Source organism: Gigantopelta aegis, chromosome 9 (assembly GCF_016097555.1).
Source record: "Gigantopelta aegis isolate Gae_Host chromosome 9, Gae_host_genome, whole genome shotgun sequence".
NCBI classification, from domain to species: Eukaryota; Metazoa; Mollusca; class Gastropoda; order Neomphalida; family Peltospiridae; genus Gigantopelta; species Gigantopelta aegis.
In genome coordinates, this window is record NC_054707.1 from 63,256,067 (window position 1) to 63,277,281 (window position 21,215).

General features: G+C 36.6%; 1 protein-coding gene across 1 annotated transcript in view; it reads left to right on the forward strand.

The window, feature by feature from the left end:
* Positions 1–225: 225 nt before the first annotated feature.
* The window catches only part of LOC121380500 (serine/arginine-rich splicing factor 7-like), a 43,806-nt gene continuing 22,816 nt past the window's right edge, over positions 226–21,215 (forward strand). The window contains exons 1-3 of the mRNA XM_041509329.1: positions 226–255; positions 17,231–17,524; positions 18,250–18,414. Coding sequence (XP_041365263.1) covers positions 17,265–17,524; positions 18,250–18,414 — 425 coding nt within the window. The 5' untranslated portion in view covers positions 226–255; positions 17,231–17,264. The remainder of the gene's footprint in view (positions 256–17,230; positions 17,525–18,249; positions 18,415–21,215) is intronic.

Genomic DNA, 21,215 nt, shown 5'->3' on the forward strand with positions numbered 1-21,215 from the left:
TCATTCAAAACAACAACAAAACAAATAAAAAACAAAATTGAACAAAAACAAAACCCAACAACAAATCAAACAACACAAGGAATAACAGTATATGCGTTTATATATGTAAAAAAAAAAAAACCCAATACCCCCCCCCCCCCCCAACACAACCGTTTTAAAATGCATCCGGACATAAAAGTGAATTTCGTATGAGATTGGTGGAAAGAAAGAACGAAAGAAGAAGATGGCGCATATTGTGTAGGGGGCGTTCTGTTGGTAAGCTTCGAATAAAATGTTAGCACGTTGTGCGTTAGTAATTTTTCTCTTTTCGTACAGCAGAATTGTAAAGAAGTATTTTGTAAACCATCATGGCATAAGCAGCGTAATGTGGTTTGTTGTTCGTGACATATTTTGTATACGCAAACGTTTCTTTTTTTTTTACTTTCACCTCAGAAGTGGAGTCTGCAGCGAGATTGGGGTCTCTGGCCATAGTTAATTATTTGCAGTGTTCGAGATTAACGGTATTCCGATATCCCGGGGATACCAGAATTTAATTTTGGATACCAGACTTCAATAACCCAGTATCCCGCCAGGATACTAATGTAATGTAACATTGTTGTTGGGTTTTTTAATCCTGCGTTTTCATTTTTCGCTGAAACAGTGAACGTCGGTCATTTACTGAAGTTAGGTCACGGTATTTTCGAGCTCGTGTCCAGTCTAATGCTTAGCCCGAGTACTCTGACTGTAAGAGAGCTAGACGGACATTTGGACATAAACACGCTCTCATTACAGTCAGAGACCAACCTATGTCTTTTTTTGGCAATTCCTGACTACCAAACGGTAGGCAACGAGTCCCGCTCTAATACCACAACAATCCTATGTTTGACGTCAAATACCTTTACATCAATCATTTTCGAGTTAAGTGATACAAAAAAATCCACATATTAAACACTAATACACATACTACAGAAAGAAACCCGACAGCACCCACATTCAGCTACGCTTCGTGACACTCCGTCCGAACAATTGCAAAGCTCGGCGATCTATTTCGAGACTGGGCGATTCCGCCTTGTGCAGCAGTTACAGGGGTCATCTCATAAGAGGAGGCAGTACGTAGCACATACTTTTGCCGTATCCTGTCGATAACACCCCAAATGTATCCTTCAAATTCAAAATGGAATCAATAATGTGTAATTGTTTTGGTTTAATGACGTAATGAAATCCAAATTCATCCAAAACGGCATTAGCCAACTCTTCCATGTTGTAACTTCGCTTGATATGAGACGGCCCCTGTAACTGCTGCACAAGGCGGAATCGCCCAGTGCGCGATCACGTGGTCTACGTCTCGAAATAGATCGCCGAGCTTTGCAATTGTTGCGACGGAGTGTCACGAAGCGTAGCTGAATGTGGGTGCTGTCGGATTTCTTTCTGTAGTATGTGTATTAGTGATTAATATGTGGATTTTTTTGTATCACTTAACTCGAAAATGATTGATGTAAAGGTATTTGACGTCAAACATAGGATTGTTGTGGTATTAGAGCGGGACTCGTTGCCTACCGTTTGGTAGTCAGGAATTGCCAAAAAAAGACATAGGTTGGTCTCTGACTGTAATGAGAGCGTGTTTATGTCCAAATGTCCGTCTAGCTCTCTTACAGTCAGAGTACTCGGGCTATCTAATGCTATGCCGTAACAATATCTCCCCAAGCTCATACCCAGTCTAATGCTACACTGGAGCAATAGCGGTGTACCAATAGACTGGGAATCGCTAAGTCGCTATTGTTTTTGTTGGATGTTTCCTCCCTTCAAATTTTATTTGAGATATTGATTCCACATATGCATGAAATTGATACAGGTAGGTTTATCATTAGTAATGTCAGAAACACTTATAGATTACTGCTAAATATTACTTCATGTCATTATTATGCAAAAATAGATGCAGCAAATATTTCTGCAGATTCTGTTTGATTGCCAGTTTCACAAATTCCATTATTTCGATTGCGGCGTAGCAATAGACTGGGAACGAGAACAGTTTTGTCCAAGTTTGTATGATGTTATTTATGAATTTCATTTAAGAGGGATACTAAATTCTCAGGTGGGATACCAGATTTTGAAATGTTAGTATCCAACTGGGATACTGCCCCAAAATTTTAATCTCGAACACTGATTTGCATTGTTTAACTGGAAGATGATTACCAGGGCTCACCCTGTACAGTGCCAAATTAGCCAATTTGTAATTTTTATACAAAATGGCTACAAAATTTAGTCATTGGCTAATAAATTAATTTTTATTTCATTTCTATTAATTAATAAATGTTATTTTATTTTATTTTATTAACTTTAATTTAATTTATTTTAGTTTAGTTTATTTTATTAACTTTAATTTATTTCTACTTTTTAAGTTATTTTATTAACTTCAATTAATTTTTATTTTTATGGTTTTTGTTTTGTTCATTATGGAACGAGAAATGACTTCACCGATCCTTTTCCACATACAAGATTGTTCCGAGTTTCATTTTCCTCCCATAATGCACCGCATGTTCTAAACCCAAGTCGTACAGTCAATCGTTTTTCCTTTAATTCAAAGTGAAGATCGTTTCAAAGTAAGTATTTCTTAGTCTGCATATGCTCGAAAAAGATCACACTACACGATTAGGGTGGGAAAAGGTGGTGGTAGTCGCTATTTCGACCACAATTCTGTTCCGAGCAAAATGGCGAGTTGTGTTTGCGAATGGAAAATGTCGTCGGCCCTATAAACTCAGTAATGTGCATTTACATTCGAGTTTATTTTTATGAACTAGATCGGGACTAGCCTAGCATTCTGATGACCCAGCTATGCAGTTCATCATCAAGTAACACTGCATTTTAATACTTATTAAAACTACATTCCCTGGAATATTTTTATTATTTAAGCATATAGAGCAGAAAATCCAATTACGTTTGGTGCTTATATGACGCCGCACTCTGCATTGGTTTCACTACGCTGGCTTATCCAGGTCAAAAACAAAGCCAGTATTTTGAAAGTGGGTCAGTTTTCATTGGCTTACCACAAGTATAGAATTCCCCAACAAGAGATCATGTTAGATTTCGCAATTTTTGAACAAATTTAACTGTCTTTGATTGAGGGGTCGTCTCATATCTGCAAAACATATTTATATCCATAGAGGTATGGTACAACACCTTTCCAGGGGTCGGTGAATGGGGGATTTGCCTTGAAATTTTGAAAATGGCCAGCTGTTGGCATACGCATTACATGTAAGGGGGTGTTACTAATTATGTAACGCTCTAGGGGTAGAGGAAGAGGGCACTGTGATCGATTTACGTAACATTTTTCAAGACTATATGTTATTTTTATTCATTACTTAGACCTAAAAAGGTGTTTTTTGGAAATGCGCGGTCAGTCTAGTATACAAAAAGACCATGGTATGTGATATCCTGTCTGTGGGATGGTACATATAAACGATCCCTTGCTAAAAAAAAATGTAGTGGGTTTCCAAGGCGCGTGTGCAGGGATTTCAGCGGGGTTGGGGTTATAGACTGTTGAGCGAATTTTATATGGGGCCATGCTCCCCCCCCAAAATACATTTCAGTTTGTTTTAAGCTTGGGCAAGTAAGGGTTTCGACCTTCAATACCCTCCCCCTGCACATGCACCCGATTCCTCTCTAAGATTATATGTCAAAATTACCAAATGTTAGACATCCAACAGCAGATGGAAGGAAGGATAGGATATGTTTTATTTAACGACGCACTCAACACATTTTATTTACGGTTGTATGGGGTCGGATGGTTATTAAATCAATATGCTTTATCTTTGATGTCATTAAACAACCCCCCCCCCCCAACTTTACCCTTTCCAAACAAACTAATATTTATTTGAATTTGTTGATTTTAACATGTAAAATTAAGAAGTGAAAACGTTCATTGTCTACTTTAGTATATTTTATTTTAAAAATATATACATGATTAATGTGTTACTAGTATACAAACTGAACTTTGAAACTTCTACTAACACTTTATAAAATATCAATTCTGAAATAGGAAGGTACGACTGTCGATCAAACCGGTTTTAACTAAAGACTCTAGTACCGTATCCTCAACCAAACGTTCTTCGTACAGCGCAAGATTTCTCTTTTAATTTTTTGAGACGAACCCTACAATTTGAAATTGGCAAAATGCACGTGTTAACTGAAACTGACAACAGGCTGTCGTTTGTGCTTAAATTGCCCAGCTATGGCGGCACAGGCGACGAATCAAGTGTATACGTTTGACGATATCTGTTCATAGTGAACACACACGACTTTTTTAAAAGTGCATTTGAGCTTGTATTTCACATTTGTACATGATGTTTTAATATGGTAACCAGAGAATGTAACTTTAAGTTCATTGGAATGAAATGAATGTTTACGGAACAAAACAAACTTTTAGTCCCATAATTCCACATTCTGTCTTCTGTACTATGTTTCCTCCATAAGCACTAACAAAAACACCCTTGTGGAGGAAATTTTACACAAATTATATCCAAAAACATTGTCTAATTTTTTAAAGGCAAATGTGCCAAGACTTAGCGATATTGGATTACGTAATATAAACATCATGTTTGTTTATAGAACAAAAATGTTTTAAAATGTATTGTATTTAACTGTCCCTAACCCTGAAATAATAAAAATTGTTGGGGTGGTGAAATAAGGAACACTTTCCCCCTCCAATGCATTACCAGTTCGCCCCACAAAAAAATCCTGTGTGCCCTTTCCCATGGGGTTTGTATGTCTGTTCTTAAACAACAATAATAAGAAACCAAAATTACAAAGGGGAGATCTGAACTGACAAATAGTTGGGATTGAACTAACAATTTTGTGGCGAACTGACACTTGGAGTGAACTGGTCTAGTAGTAGACTGGATTGCTTAATTTTGTTGAAAATCATGTGATTCGCTACATTAATTGCATAGTAGAAACTTGCCCCATTGGTTGGTCAGCTCACCCCAGTTGCATTTTATTATGTTCAAAATAAACTTAAATTAATATACTACTCAAAAGAATTTAAGGGTCAAAAATTTATAACCAAATAAGTTTCAGAGTGTATTAGATTGATGATGTAAACTACACCAAAAATTTAATTTATTGTTCCATATTTACAAAAAAACACAAATAAATGTCACTGTATACAAGAAAGTCACATGACATGCTGTCAAAGTTGAAGGTTGTCAAACATGGATTTTACACATTAGAACATTCGTTTAATAGTTTGTGAATCCACCCCTGGCGCGAATACACTCGACACATCGTTGCCTCATTCTGTTGATCAGACGTCTGAAGAACTCTTGGGGAATGGCCTGCCACTCTGCCATAAGAAGTTGACCCAGATCATGAAGGTTGGCCGGAGGGGCATGGTTATCCCGAACTCTCCTGCCTAATTCGTCCCAGGCGTTCTCTATTGGGGCCAAGTCAGGCGAATATGCTGGCCAATCCATCCTGGCGATACCTTGTTGTCTGAGAAAGTTCGTTACCACCCTGGCGCGGTGGGGTCTGGCATTGTCATCCTGCAGAACTGCCCCGCCGCCAATCTGCTGAAGGCCTGGGAGAACCAACGGCCGGATAATCTCATTCAGATAGCGGACTCCATTCAGATTGCCATCCACCACATAGAGGGGGGTCCTGTGGTGGATAGAGATGCCGCCCCACACCATGACGCTGCCACCACCGAACCGGTGACGTTGTCTAACGTTAACGTCAGCGAAGCGCTCCCCAGGACGTCTGTAGACACGAACCCGACCGTCGTTGAACTGGAGACTAAACCTGGACTCACCAGTGAACATCACTCGACCCCACTGAACACGTTGCCACCGCAGATGAAGTGTGCACCAGTGACGTCTGGCCGTTCTGTGACGTGGTAGGAGTGGTGGTCGAACAGCCTGGCGATGGCAGCGTAGATTATTGGCTCTCAGACGATTGCGTATGGTTTGATCAGACACTCGAGTTCCAGTCGCAGTCTGCAGATTGTCACGTAATCGGCGTGCAGTGGTTGTGCGTTGACGTAGAGTCATATTGGTGATGTAGCGGTCCTCTCTATTTGTAGTGCTTCGGGGTCTTCCCGAACGTGGACGATTTCGAACAGAATTCGTTGCTTGGTACCGTTGCCACAGTCGGCCAACAACACTCTGACTGACACCAAGTCTCACAGCAACATTTCTTTGCGTATTGCCATCCTGAAGCCAAGCAATAGCCCTTCCTCGATCTTCGATAGTCAGTTGATGTCGTACCATTGTCGAATTTGGAGTGTGCACCGTACACGAACGCAAGCTCCAATTATACGGAAATTCAGCATTGGGAACATGGAATACACATGCAAAGCGTGCAAATGAAGCGCTTTGTGAAAAAGCAAGTTATGGGCACTTAGCAGACCTTTCGCTTTCGCCCTAATTTACGTGCAAATGTAAGCATGTTTTCGCCATTAGAACTAGTCGACAGTGTCAATGACAGTGGATTTTAATTCATTTATGGGTTGCTTAGACCCACTTTCGTCAAAATGGAACAATACCATGCGTGACATTATGGACTAGCTAATATAATTGACATTCAGAAAATAATGTCGAAAATATCGTCTGACCCTTAAATTCTTTTGAGTAATATATATTAGATTTTATGGGACTGCGATACAATATTGTGCTAATTTATTACAACTGACAACACCCCATTGTTTTGGTGCTTACTTACAACTAATTATTTGTTGCCAGCTGAAGTCCAAACTAAACCGAAAGTCAATTGCGGATTATTTCTTTCTAGGCTGCCTACAAAAACTGTCAGATCAGTTTACAAAAATCATATCTATTATTGTATTAAATCCAATAGCCTTAGTATATTTATGAATTTATTCTTGACATCCAATAGCCAGTGATTAATAAATCAATGTGCTCTAGTGATGTCGTTAAACAAAACAAACCTCTCTCTCATTCATTCATGCCTCAATGTCTAATTAGATGCGAGTCACTCAACACTCTTTCCTTAGACAATGTTCTGTTGATTGCTAATTGTCCAGAGCATGCTTCAATTGTGTGATGCTGTCTTGATTTTTATTGCATTGACTTTTATAAATCGCCCTCCCCCCCTCAAAAAAAAAAAAAAAAAATGCATATTAGGATTACTTACCACAGTTATTTATTTACATCCAAAAGATAATAATGTGAAAAATGTTTTCAGTATAGGGTCGCGATTCACTACATAAGTTTCAGAAATCGCTACACAATTTTAAAACTGAAAACCAGTAGTTGCTAATCAATTTTCCATTCACTAGAAATATCGCTAAGACCTAAGAAAATGTACGTAAGCTTCAGGTTTCATTCTTGAAACAAATAGGGTAGGTACACAGGTAGGAATTTTTGTTTTGTTTTAAAAATTTAAAAAAATCAAATGAACAAACCGTAATTGGCCGAGGTATTCTTACACTGTGGTTTTACATATACTTGCCAATAGCCAATGTGTATTTTTGTGCTGGGGTGTTGTTAAACATTCATTCATTCATTCATTCATTCATTCATTCATTCATTCATTCATTCATTCATTCATTCATTCATTTTAGGGTCGCTACATAAAATTAGGGTAGGTCAAGAAACTGGAAACACACACACACACATTTGTTTTTTTGGCTTAATGAAGATTTTGAATACAAAATGATCCCTGACATGTCCAGTGATTCATAATTCCTATTATAGTCTGTTTGCGTGAATTGGCATATATAATGAATGAAGTTAACATTCATATAAAAATATATGATTAAGTTTTAAAACCATACCAACTCAAATAAAAGTTTTTGAAAAAACATTCAGTGTAAATAAAACAAAATTCTTTACAAGTTATCAAATTGCATAGGCTAAATCTTATTAGTTGCGTACCGGTTGGACAGGAGGGGATTATAGGTTTCATCACTGTCTGTCTGTCTGTCCCACATATAGTTTTCTGAATGTTGTTTTTAGAATGCCTTGAGATATTGTGTATAGCTTTATCATGACCAGTTACAGATCAAGTTTCATGGCGATTTACCTATTTGTGTCAGAGTTATGGCCCTTGAACTTAGAAGATATGAAATTGTTTTTTCCGGATGTTTGTTTTGCAATGTCTGAAGATATTGAGGTGAAATGTTGTATATATCTTTATTATGTACAGTTACTGATCAAGTTTAACTTTCATGGTAATTTACCCACTTTTAGCTCGTGAATTTAAGAGACACAAAAAATTGTTGGGTCAGGTAGAGAATATGTGTTGCTTTATCAGTAGTCTCAAAATGCTTGTTTTACAATGCAGGTATTGAGACAACTGATGGACCAGCCAACGTAGACAACACAGTTCTGCCTCAGTGTACTACATTATTGACTACTTCAATAGCAATGCAGCTAAGGCTGTTCTAGCCTTTTGTCTTCACCCCTGTATTAAAAATAAAATTACCGGTAATCTATATAATTTGATGACAAATTTGTTAAGCAAGTTTTTTTTATTTCCACAGACATTTTTAGTAAAAAAAACGTTTTGAGTTGGTATTGGTTTAAAACTCAGTTATATGTTTTAATATAAGATTTAACATTATTCATTATAGAGTTATCTGCCAATTCATCGGTTCCCTTTTCACGCAGATTATACCAAACACCCACTTCAGGCATCAAAGTACATGTATTGCTAAGCATAATGTCTGGTAACAGGGTTTTTGCCAGAAGGTAAAATGGGTATGGCACCATACCCAAAATATTTTGCAGATATTTTTTTTTAAGTTAACCTTTTGACAAAATTAATTACCCGGTACTCTTTTATCATTACTGTGTGTACTGAGTGATTTTCTTAACCCTAACCCTAATAAACTGAACCCATTTTCTTTCTGGGGGAGACCCTCGATACCCCTTGTTGACTATGGTTGGTTTCAATTCCATAGCGCCATACCCCAACATTTCTTTCTGGCAGAAACACTGGGTAACTATGGACCGGTTACCATTAATTTAGGCCTGGTAACCTATAGGGTAAGACACATTTTATGATTTTTACAATTCCCATTATCATTCCTTCACAAACAAACCGATACTTTTTTATTCATTCATGTCACTTGTTGTTGTAGTGATACTTTTATGGCTAACTTGTATTTAAACATGACACAATTGATCAAAATTTACGTGGTGGTCAGGGCACAAAGTAACACTTTATATTTACTCGCCAATTGGCTAATAATGGAAAAAAGGGTTCTCAAGCCAACTTACTAGGCAACATATCAAATGAAAATACATGATAGAAGTGTTAAGTTTATCATTGCTTTGATCATCAGTACATGTGTATCTGATTCTCACTGATAATGTCAAATAAAATTTATGCCATAATGACAGCCAGCTGCTGACAAAATAATCTACTCGCGTTTTGTAAAATTTAATTGGCATAGCAAACTTTCATTCGTAGTATTTTATTTGCCATATTGAACCCTGGTGGTGTAACCCCCCCCAAAACCCCCCCACAACAACAAACAAACAAAAGCCCCCCAACAAAAACAAGGACACCCTTGAACAACAAAAAACCCATCTGGTATCCTGAACGACCATTCTTGACTTGACTTGAATACCTGCAGTGTATGTTTTATGTTAGACAGATGATGGCATCTAGAATTCATTTTTGGATATTTGGATAGCCATCTTGTTTTATTTTTGTTTGTCACTCTACAAATTACATATATACACATGTACACTGTACCGGTACTCACATTTAAAGAGCTCTGCAATAATATGATTTGCTAATGTGCTGACTTTGTGTTAAGATTTAATAGGTGGGTGATGTAGAAAAATATATGGGATTTCTTCTTGTATTTGATTGACACTTGGGGGTGGGATGTAGTCCAGTGGTATAGTGCTTGCTTGATCTGTGGTCAGTCTAGGATCGATCCCTGTCAGTGGGCCCATTGGGCTATTTCTTGTTCCAGCCAGTGCATCACGATTGGTTTATCAAAGGCCGTGGTATGTGCCATCCTGTCTGGGATGGCGCATATAAAAGATACCTCCCTACTAATGGAAAAATGTAGGTTTCCTCTCTAGGGTGTATACTACCAAATCAAATCCCATAGATGACAATAGTAACATGTGACCAAAACTCCTACCTGCAGCGTATCAATCGACATAAACGCCACGGATATAAATACTACCACCCCTCACATTTAAAGTGAATCAGAAAAAAATTGGGGTCAAGCTGCTCGTTTCTGAGATAACGGGTAGCGTCTATGACTATCCTAGTTCCGCACAAAATTCGAGTACTTTTTTTTACAGGTACCCCATACATGTTTCAAGCACAAGGCTACTTGACACATTGGTACTAGGTGAAATAAAATTGCATTTTTTTTAAACCCAGATGAAACAATTATTTTTTACAACCAACACACTCACATGTATCACCAATCACAGGACTTGTGGTGTTACTTCTCTATCAAAAGTTGGGTGCACCTCGAACTTTGACCCAGACGGAAGTTATTTGGTTTAGTACTAGTTACCTCTAAATCTATATGTGAAAATTACAAAATTTTGACATCCAATAGCCGGTGATTAATAAATCAATGTGCTCTAGTGCTTTGATTGACACTTGAGTTAAATGAATTTTAATTTCTAGGGGAAATATGCACCCCTAAATCATTTTTAAAAACATATTTTAAAAATTAATTTGTTTATTTATTTATTTATTTTATTATTATTATTATAAATCTTTCAGTTTTTAACTCAAAACAGTTGATATTACTGAAGCATAATTGGCAAAAGTGAAATCATTTACAGGGTGAGCCATGTACATTGTAACATGAAAAGATTGGTGTTAATGTGACTGTTGGTAAGGATGTAGATACCATTACTCATTAGCACTAATGCTTTCATCTGTCATGATTGTTCTGTTGCTACAGTTACTAAGAGATTACAAACATATTAAATCTGATAATAACATCAAACGGTAATATACCTGTATCTTCCCCTTTAATACCCACATTATAGATGTAGGTCATCAACTGGTAACAACATTGTGCTAATATAACATAATATAACAAAAACTATTTCCAGTGGTAGTAGGCCAGTGTTAAATAAAAATAGGTTTGGTATGAGGGATGTGGAATTAGTATGTCTGAGTGTCGTGATGTGGTAAAGGGCACTTGATGTGCAGTCGGTCTAGGATCGATTCACATCCATGGGCCTATTGGGCTATTTTTCGTACAAGCCAGTGCACCACGACTGTTATATCAAAGACCATGGTATGTGCTATCCTGTCTGTTGGATGGTTCATATAAAAGATCCCATGCTACTAATGGAAAAATGTAGAAGGTTTCCTCAAAGACTAATGTCAAAATTACCAAATGTTTGAGATTCAGTGGCCAATGATTAATAAATTAATGTGCTCTAGTGGTGTCCTTAAACAAAACAAACTTTAATATGCCGGACTTGCCTAACATGGTATTGACACTGTTGAGTAAGTACCTTTTTTTTTTTTTTTTAACTGTGGTTGTCCATGAACAAGTATATAAAGTTTGTTTTTTGTTTAATAACACCAATAGAAGTTTGTTTTGTATAACGACACCACTAGAGCACATTGATTTATTAATCATCAGCTATTGGATGTCAAACATGGTAAGGTTATGATATATTTATCCAGTTTACAATTCTCACCATCTGTTTTTCACAAGTATGCTGATACCTTGTTATTTATTCATATCAATGTTCTAAGGCTCAGCCCCAATGAAAAAAAAAAGAAAAAAGTTTGTTTTGTTTAACGACACCACTAGAGCACATTGATTGATTAATCATCAACTATTGGATGTCAAACATTTGGTAATTCTGACTCGTAGTCATCAGAGGAAACCCGCTACATTTTTCCTAATGCAGCAAGGGATCTTTTATATGCACTTTGCCACAGACAGGAAAGCACATACCACAGCCTTTGACTAGTTGTGGTGCACTGGTTGGAACGAGAAAACCCCACAATCAGCTGTGTGATCTGTTGATAAATAAACTTGTGTGTGCACAATACCATCTTGTGCAGTACTATAAGACTAGTATACTATAATATAACGGTCATTTAGGCTTCAATAAGGACAAATTCTAGTTTGATGCTAAGAGATTTGATTGGAAATGGGATATCAGTGTGCAAAGCCCAAGTTCCTAAAATATTTATTTTGCTGATAGTGATACTCATTGCTGATATAATTTACATTATACCTGTACATGTACTTTAATCGTACCAGGGCTTCTAGATTATGGTAGCCCCACTCCAATGGCTAGTGATATTCAATGTTGGGCTAGTAAATAACTACTATTGTCATGCCCAATGGCTAGAAAAACAAAAATGGTCAAATGTTGTAGTTACGTCTATTTTGTAATTATGAATATCCTGCCCCCACCCAACCCCCATAATGTTAGTGTTTTTTTTTTAGCTCTATCTCCCTCTTTAGGTGATATATCAGATTATTACTATTATTTAGTAAAGTAGGGCTAGTGAATTTTTAATTGTGGCTAGTACATTTTTTTAAATCAGTTATCCCATGGCTAGTGGATTTTATAAAAATTCTAGAAGCCCTGCATACTGTCGTGCCCATAGGAAATTGATATAAAACGCATGTTATAGTTGTTTGGTAACAGTAGCCTGATGGCAAATATTTTAAGTTTTGCTTGGCCTTGCCTTTCTCTATTTAGAAATGAACCCATTGCCAAATGATTGTGAACTTGGTATTATCAGTGTAATTATAGTGTGTACATATTTAGCAAGATATAAAAGTGTGTGCATGCAGGGTGGTTTTTATTTTACCACATATTGTTTTGTTTTGTTTCTGCTGCCCTACAACCAGTGCAAGTATTTGTATTCTATAGTACATGTTTGTAATTTGTACCTTAAGTTTAATGTTTTATACTTTGTGTGTGTGTCATGACTAACGCTGGGTAAGAACATTTTGCCAGATTATCTGCTTAAAGTTAAAACATTGCAGAAACCATTTATTTTCTAACAAAATATATATCAGTTATTATATGAAATGATTTTGGCAAATTTAAATAAAATTCAACAGTTGTTTTTAAAATTTACAATTGATAAATCTGGTGACTGCCAGAGTTAGGCCTGTGTGATGTCTACGTCTATATTGTGACAACTGTGTTGCTGAAGTACATATATCATATTATTACCCATATGGTTAAAATATCTTGGTAGGACAAGAAAGACGTAACACTTTGACATCACACAATGACATAATTGATTGGTGCGTTAAACCTTATAGTTGAGTGATATAAATTAAGATCGATTATGGATAATCACTAAAGCTCGTGACAATTGAAAATTATTTCACTTGGGATATGAACATGATACGGAATGGAAGCTTGTTTAATATCCTATAAGTACCAGTGGTTCATGTATTTCATTGTTTTGCTCAGTAGACTTCTTCTTTGTATATATATTGTACTTTCCATAATATATACACCTTTTGTTGCTTGTTAATATATGTTTTCCATCCAGGAGATGGTACCAGCAAATTTTGTAATTTTCAAGAACTGTTCATTTGTCTTTATGACTATAGCATGACTATTTCCTTTCTTTTACAGTTTTGTATCTGTATATACAATATTGTCCAATTTTATTTGTTTATTAGTCCCCTACCTGTCGAACTGGAGGGGACTATAGGTTTCATATCTGTCTGTTCGTCTGTCCCACTTATAGTTTTCCGGATGTTCTTTTTAGAAGGCCTTTAGATATTGACCTGAAACTTTGTGTATAGCTTTATAATGTATTGGTACAGATCAAGTTTGACTTTCGTGGCGATTTACCAATTTTTTACAGAATTATTGCCCTTGAACTTAGGAGATGTGAAAATTTGTTTTCCTGGACTTTTTTCCCCCCAGGTCTTGTATAGCTTTATATGTACTGTTATATACTAAAAGGCAAAAGTTATTGTAACACACAAAAGACAAAGCTAATTGATGATAAGTTTTTACTGCCATGTATGAAACGTTATAATATGGAAAGAGAAATGTCCGAAGGTATAGAAACGAGCAATAGTCCATGAAAAGGGTGCACCTGCCATATGCAAATGAGCCACACCACTAGAGGGGGTCCAGATCGAAGTTCACACAGTAGCGAGCAGGCCTTGACATTAACTTTTTTCAGTGGTAGCCCACCGGCTTCCAGGTTATGAAATTTGTAATCAGTAAATTTGCTAACCCATAATTTTAATAAACTTTTAAAAACAGGAGACAAAAAAAAAGCAAAATCATTTATTTTTATTTAAACGTTCTTTTAGTTTTAGGATGGGTTTTTAGATGTTTAAGCATCTTATTGATTGCAGAGTAACTTGAGGTGCAAACAAAAATCTAGTAGCCCAGCGGACTACCAGGTTTAAACATCCGGTAGCCTAAGTGAGAAATTGGTAGCCAAAACACCTCGGGCTACTGCTAAGGTCGAGCCCTGAGCGAGTGTGTCCACCTTGAGCATTGATACAGGCCTGGCACCGTCGTCTCATTGAGGCCACTAAACGCTGAAGAAAGTTCCTGGGAATGCCTGTTTCGCAGATGCATGGTTAGGATCCATGTATCTTGGTGAGGGGTTGTCATGGGTGGTTGGCCGCTACAGGGATGGTCCCTGGCCTGGTTGTTTTGTTGATATCGTTGCCATAAGTACCATATGGTATTTCTGTGGACGTTGAATTGATGTGCGACGACGTCAAGCTGTTGAGGTCCCAGATTCAAGCATCCCTTTGACTCGCCATCTGTCTTTTTCACTGAGGCGTGACATGACGAAATTCCATCAAACAGTTCACTAATGGTGTTTTTTTTACTGACTGAATGTCTGGCCTTTTATGATGAACACTGGACAGGATTTCTCCCGAATATTCTATGTTTCTTGCACAAAATATGCAATCGCTGCAACAACTGCATGGTTGCATTTCTTCGAGCTGTTTCATGCACATTTTCTCTGGTTTACATCCATAAATCCATTCACAATTTTATTACTCCAAACAATCCATGTCACAATAACTTTTGCCTATTAGTATAGATCAAGTTTGTAAATTGCAAATTACCCATTTTTGACGGAATTATGGCCCTTAAACGTAGATGTGAAAATTAGTTTTCTAGAGGTTTTTTTTCCAGAAGATCTTGAGATATTGAGCTACAATTTTATATATTTGTTTATCATATATTATTACTGATCAAGTTTATCTTTCATGGTGATTTATCCACTTTTCACAAAGGTATGTCCCTTAAATTTAGAGATACAAAAAATTGTGTGGGTTCAGTAGGGGACGTATTGCTTTAGCAGTACTCTAATAATGCTTGTTAATTTGTTCATTCATTTAGTCATTGTTCTTTTGTTCATTTGTTCATATAGTATGAACTAGTTTGTTCATATACATGTAGATTTACATTATTACATGTACATGCACATACATTTGTACATGTATAATGAATTTATGCAATATGTGCTGTCACCACAGTGAACATTGTTAATATAATATAATTTAGTATGACAGATGTTTAATAATTTATATATGTGCATATTGTACTGTGACATGTGGTTATATATTTTACACCTACATACACTGTACCACCTGTTGAAATTGAGCTTCTTCATGTGCATACCTACAAGGTATGTAATTATTTTCAACTTGGTAAGCTTACTGGTGTTCCTTTTTTCCTTCTTTTTTCAGAGATATGTCTGCTATTGCTCCAAAATTATATATATATATGTAGTAAATAATATAAACTACTGTAGTGTATATACACACACACACACACACACATATATATATATATATATACTGATGAAAGAAATAAGGGATCGTTTTTATACTATCAGTAAATAGGGTCATGATTGCGTGTTTTGCATTAACTCCCATACAATTTCAACGCTATTGATTGAGCCTAAACTCACTCCCTGTAATGTAATGCACGTGCAGAATATGTTTCCAAGATTTTTCCACAATGTTCTTTCGGGTATATAAGTTATTGTTGTATGGAGATTACAGGTTAGAAAGGGTTTTGAAATGGTACAACAATACATGACTTTAGCTCAAAAATGGACTGCTGTGGGTATGGTTAGGTCAGGAAAATCACTTAGACAGGTTGCAACTGCTCTTGGGAAGTCAATTAGCGTGATATCAAGGTTATGGAACCTGTACCGACAAACTGGCAACGTGAAAATGCGACCTGGTCGAGGAAGACGTAAAGTCACCACCCTTCGACAGGACCGTCAGATTCGCCTGATTGCTTTACGGGACAGATTTAAGCCATCGTCTAAAATAAATGTTGAATTCAGGGCTATATGTCGGCTAAGAATCAGCGACCGAACAGTACACAATCGACTGAAAGAAGCCAGGTTAAAAAGTCGACGACCAGTTATTGGAATCAAGATGACAGCCCAACACAAACGATTGAGGTTACAGTGGGTGCGTTAATATGGGGTACGACAACTACGTCATTGGCGTTGTACAATGTTTAGTGATGAGTCTCGCTTCAATCTTGACTATGCTGATGGAAGATTGCGCATTTGGCGCCGTCTTAATGAGCGATACACTGCATGCACCATTAAAGAACATGACAGATACGGGGGTGGTTCTGTAATGGTGTGGGGCGGGATAATCTACGACGACAGGACAGATCTGATATGGCTTGATGGAAGAGTCACTGGTATTCGATACAGGGACGACATTTTGCAGCCGGTAGTGATACCGTTTTCACGCAGGGTTGGACGCAACTTTGGGTTCCAGCATGATAATGCTCGCCCTCACATAGCCCGTGTTTCGGTGGACTGCTTAAGAAATGCCAAAATCCAAACTTTACCCTGGCCAGCAAAAAGTCCAGACCTGAATCCAATAGAACATTTGTGGGATGTTTTGGGTCGTCATGTTCATGAACGCCCCATTGCGCCCCAAAACGTGGATCAACTGTTCTTGGCTCTCCGAGACGAGTGGCACAACATTCCAAGAGCTACCATCCGTACTCTCATTCAAAGTATGCCCCGACATTGTGCTGAAGTTGCGCGGGTGTATGGGGGACACAACCGTTATTAATATTCAATAAAACAACTTAAAGTTCAGGTTTTCTTGTGTCATACAATTTTTAAAAATCATTTATTATAAAACTTGAAACTGATACACAGACACGAACTGGTTTTAAAATGCTTGGCATAACTGAATGGATTTTAATGTTGTTTTATGGATTGACTACAAATTGTTATGGATATTTATTTAATTTAGCAATAACGTTAAAATAATCTTATATTGTAGCTGTGAACAGAAGCAAGTGGTTAGATCAAACAAGATGGGTCGTAACCGGAGCCGATCACGTGAGCGACGCAGGAGTTACAGCAGAAGTTACAGCCGCAGCCCGAGTCCGGTGGAATTCCGCATTCATATAGCCGATCTGGGCATCGATCCTTCCAAAAATGAAATCACTAACATCTTTGAGAAGTTTGGAAAGATCCGAGATTTTTGGCTAGCTAGAAATCCCCCTTGCTTTGCCTTCATCAAATACAAATACAGAGAGGAGGCAGAGGAGGCCATCAGAGAAATGGATGGAAAGTAAGAATTCTTCAATAAGCAGAGGGGAGTGGGATCAATCCTGCACAGTGGACCCATTCTCTGATTGTTTTTTTTCCCTGTCCCAGCCAGTGTACCATGATGATGACTGCCATATTAAAGGCTGTGATATGTGTTATCCTGTCTGTGGGAAAGTGCATATTATATATTAAAGATCCCTTGCTGCTAAGGGAAAAATGTAGTGCATTTCCTTTATAAGACTACAAGTTTAAAATTATAAAATGTTTGACATCTAGCCAGTGATAAATAAACCAATGTGCTCTAGTGCTAGTACTAGAGGTATTACTAAACAAAAGAATCATTAACTTTTATAAACAGAATGCAAGTGACCACCCTCAAATTGCCCTAGGTGAGTGATGGGATATCATCTAGATGTGCAGATGGAATTCCCAATTGCAAGCATAGCACTTCTGACCCTTTTGATGATATCTTTTTCTTTCTTTTTTTGTCTATTCCTGAAATGATCATATGGGGAGGGTTGGAAACTCTTGTTTGTACAGGTAGTAGCTTGTGAGAATTATCAGCACATCAGAATATTCGGCTTTTGCCTAAGATGTGTCTGTGGTTCAAATACCTTTCATAGTTTAAAGAATGAATGAATATTTGACACCTTAACATGAAAGATGTATCAGCTATTAGGTGCCAGATAAAGGTAAGTATTTAACATGCAGTAATGGATGCTTCAGAATTTTATGTTATTTCTGCAGAATTCTTTCTGGTGGGCGTGTGCGAGTTTCGTTTGCTCGTCCGAGGACACGTGGCAACCGTCGTCGTGGGTTTGACCCGAATCTACGATGTTACCAGTGTGGAGAGAAAGGTCATTTCTCACGAGACTGCTCAGATGTATGGAAGAATCGCAGAGCTCGATCCAGGTGACTCGATGCAAATACGAAAATATGGTTAAATAATTTAGTTGTTTTGTTATTTATGTTAACTTTGACTTGAATCGAATACTAAAATATCGTTAAATAATTTACTGTATTCTCCACGTGGGACAGTGTTGTGTTGTTTTGTTATTTATGTTAAATTTTACTTTATTCAAATACTAAAATATTGTTAAATAATTAATTGTTTTCTCCATGTTTGGTTGTTAATTTGAAAATTTACGTTATTCAAATACTAAAATATCGGTATATAATTTAGTATATTCTCCATGTGGGGCAATGTTTCAAATGTTGTTTCCTTATTGATGTTAAATTTGATTTCAATTCAAATGCTACAATATGGTTAAATAATTTAGTGTACTCTCTATGTGGGGCAATGTTTAATAATTTTCTTGTATGTTAAATTTGACTTGCTTCACATACTAAAACAGGTAAATAATTAAGGGGTTTTTTCCACATGGATCTATGTTTATTTAAGTCTTTTCTTGTTGTTATAAACATGTTATAGAATCCCATTTCATGTAATAAATTCCATTTACAATTAATTTCAAATTACTAGTTAAAAATAATAGCAACATTAAGTAAGGGTATGTTTGTGTCTATGTTTTTAACATAAGGCTGTTTCATAATGGATTACATTGAGCTTGCAAGATGCATTTTATCTTTTGTGTGTGTGTGTGTGTGTTGTGTGTGTGTGTGTGTGTGTGTGTGTGTGTGTGTGTGTGTGTAAGATGTGGTGGATGAATCATGCATGAAATAATAATTACAGTGCTTTTCACCCTCTACAATTGATCAATTCTGGTATAGGCCTGGTGCTTATAAAACCTTTAGAGTCTAGACTTGAGACTCTAATATAGTCTGAGACTTAATGTCGTGGCAAAGCCATACAAATTGCATGCATGTGACGTCATTTGCCACTGAGTCTGGACTCTAAATGTTTTATAAGTACGGGCCCAGTACTTGGTTACTTATTAAATATTAATGTTAGAAACTAGTTGTAATTGTTTTCAGTCTTATATCTACTTTTTGTCTGTAATTTCCTTTACTGTGACATCTTTGAGGTGTAACATGTTATTCATTTTTTTTAAAAACACCCAGTAGTTTAAAAAAAAAATTAAGTTCAGAATGTTTAAAAGAAATTGCATTTTGGTTTTGACACATCCTTAGTTATACAGCATTCAAAACCAGTATTTTTAAGTATCTATCCTGATTATATACTTATGTTAATGAAATTATCACACACCCATTTCGTTTTGTTAATTTATATATATATATGTATGTATATGTATGTATATATGTATATGTATATGTATATGTATATGTATATGTATATGTATATGTGTGTGTGTATATATATATATATATATATATACCTGTATATGAGAGAAATAAATAAGGGAACACGATCTTGTAGACCAAATTTCAGTCACTATTAGTGTTGTAAAGTCTGGATGCCTGGATGTATGTGGAATTAAATGTCAGTAATGTGAGATTAATTGTCAGTAACACAGTTAACGTCTTGATACTGGATGAGGGTTTTCAGTTCAATCACTCTTTCCAGTGTTTGTGTGTTCCCTTATTTCTTGCCATGAGTATATAATATGTTTAATCGCTTGTACCATCGTTTAGTTGTTGCTGTTAAGCTCAGCTGTAAGATATTCTTGATTTCTGCATAAATGGGCAGCTTTTTTTGTTGCTTTTTATGCTTCTGCGGTTATCTTATTTTAAAATTATTTTGTTGCACCTATTCCACCAGTTTATGTTTCATTCAGTTAAAATGACCGATTTTCTTAATTTTATAAGTATTTAGTTCAAAGTTTTTTTGGATTTTTTTAATGACACCACTGGAGCACATTGATTAATTAATCATCAGCTATTGGATGTCAAACATTTGATTTATTCTGACTCGTAGTCATCAGAGTAAACTTTTATTTGCACTTTCCCACCGACAGGAAAGCACATACCATGGCCTTTGTCCAGTTGTGGTGCACTGGTTGGAAAGAGAAAAAACCCAATCAGCTGAATGGATCCACCAAAGTGGTTCAATCCAGCAATGCAAGCACCTTGAGCGAGAACTCAACCGACTGAGCTAAATCCCGACCGTATTAGTTTCAAGTGCTAGGCCAGTTAAAAAAAAAAGAGAGATAAATTTGTGTGTGTGTGAGAATGGAGGTTCTAGTGTTTTCTAATACCAGTTACCACGAATGAATTTCACATTATTTGCATTAATAATGTCCTGCAAATCACCCACCCCAGGGCCAGATCCAAGAAATATATTTATTGGGTTGGGTTTCTAAGAGAAAAAGGGCTCATGGATCACCTCATGAAAAGGACACCCCAATGAAAGTGATAAAAATATCTCAGAAAAAAAAGTTGAATATATTTAGTGGTAGAGAACCCCCTTTAAGTACAATATACAGTTTTATGCTTTTATTTTTTTTAAAATAGGTACGAGTGGTAGGAGCTTTAGCAGAGTTAGCTCTGGATGAGTAAAACATTTCGCCAAATTATCTTTAAAAATGCTCATTCACAGTTATTTTCCAACCAAATGCCAATTATTAGATGAAATCTGTTCGCCAAATTATCTTTAAAAATGCTCATTCACAGTTATTTTCCAACCAAATACCAATTATTAGATGAAATCTGTTCGCCAAATTAAAATAAAATTCACCAATTGTTCCTAAAATTCGGAATTGGCAAATTTGGTGAGTGGCAGATCTTGCCCTATCTTTAGGTTACCCCCTCCCCCCCTCCCCCCCCGGTACTGTCAAAGTTAGGGTTTCCTACTA